The sequence below is a fragment of the Sinocyclocheilus rhinocerous genome, unplaced genomic scaffold (genome assembly GCF_001515625.1).
Source record: "Sinocyclocheilus rhinocerous isolate Xijiao unplaced genomic scaffold, SAMN03320098_v1.1 scaffold368, whole genome shotgun sequence".
Lineage (NCBI taxonomy): Eukaryota > Metazoa > Chordata > Actinopteri > Cypriniformes > Cyprinidae > Sinocyclocheilus > Sinocyclocheilus rhinocerous.
The window spans coordinates 258,158-259,148 of record NW_015664681.1 but is presented as its reverse complement, the minus strand read 5'-3'; the positions used below and the strand labels follow the sequence as shown (position 1 = coordinate 259,148).

At 40.6% G+C, this 991-nt stretch overlaps 1 protein-coding gene across 1 annotated transcript in view; it reads left to right on the top strand.

Annotated features, from left to right (window-relative positions):
- The window catches only part of cpeb1b (cytoplasmic polyadenylation element binding protein 1b), a 10,176-nt gene that overhangs the window by 6,024 nt on the left and 3,161 nt on the right, over window positions 1-991 (top strand). The window contains exon 9 of the mRNA XM_016541062.1: window positions 614-812. Within this exon, the coding sequence (XP_016396548.1) occupies window positions 614-812 (199 nt within the window). The remainder of the gene's footprint in view (window positions 1-613; window positions 813-991) is intronic.

The following is a 991-nucleotide window of genomic DNA, read 5'->3' as shown; positions in this document are numbered from 1 at the left end:
AATTTTGACTTTGCTATGACAATCTGGCGCTTCTGAATCAGCGACTGTAAGTATGTTTTGTTATTAGTTTAAGTATTTGCTATTGACTGTTCAAATGCGGAATTTTGCGCAGCGTAACGCGTCGTGTGTGTGAGGGGAACAGGGTCACATCACAGGAGATGAACTGCCTGTCAGAAATCATAGCACGTCAGCTGTCTTAACCGCGGCTTGTGTACTGCATCATCTCTGTGTCTGTCACGCGACTCTGTTGCCTTTTCGGGCTTGAACTGATGGTAAAACGAACTACATTAACTGTCTTGATATTTACTTTGAAAGCTGACGCTTGCGATTATGGTATGGGGCGTTACATTTCCGACGCGTGCTTGTGGTGTTCGGCCAATCACAATGCACTGGGTCAGCTGGCCAATCAGAGCAGACTGCGCTTGTCAAAGGAGGGGGCTTTGTTAAACGACGTGTTTGAGAGAGGTGGGGCATAGAGGACCTACAGTGTACAGTATTTGAGAAATGTGCTTTTTGAACATTAAAGCATGTCAACATTCTGTTACACCAAATACACAAAATAATGACCCCTTTAATCCCTTTTTTCTCTTTCTTTTTTTTTTTTGACCCTCAGGCACAGGTGATCCCTTGGGTGATTTCAGACAGTAACTATGTGAGTTGCCCCTCTCAAAGGCTGGACCCTAGGAACACCGTGTTTGTAGGAGCCCTGCATGGCATGCTCAACGCTGAGGCCTTGGCCAGCATCATGAATGATCTGTTTGGAGGTGTTGTGTATGCGGGCATCGACACAGACAAGCACAAGTACCCCATTGGTGAGGATACTTTTTATTTTTATTTATTTATTTTTTTTTAAATCAAGGTTGAAAACTAATAACTGTTACTTTTTATACTGGTTTATTTACTTGGTTTTTAAAAAATATATATATATATATATATATATATATTATACATGTAAATATTTTCAAAATATATGCTGTATGTGTGTGTATTT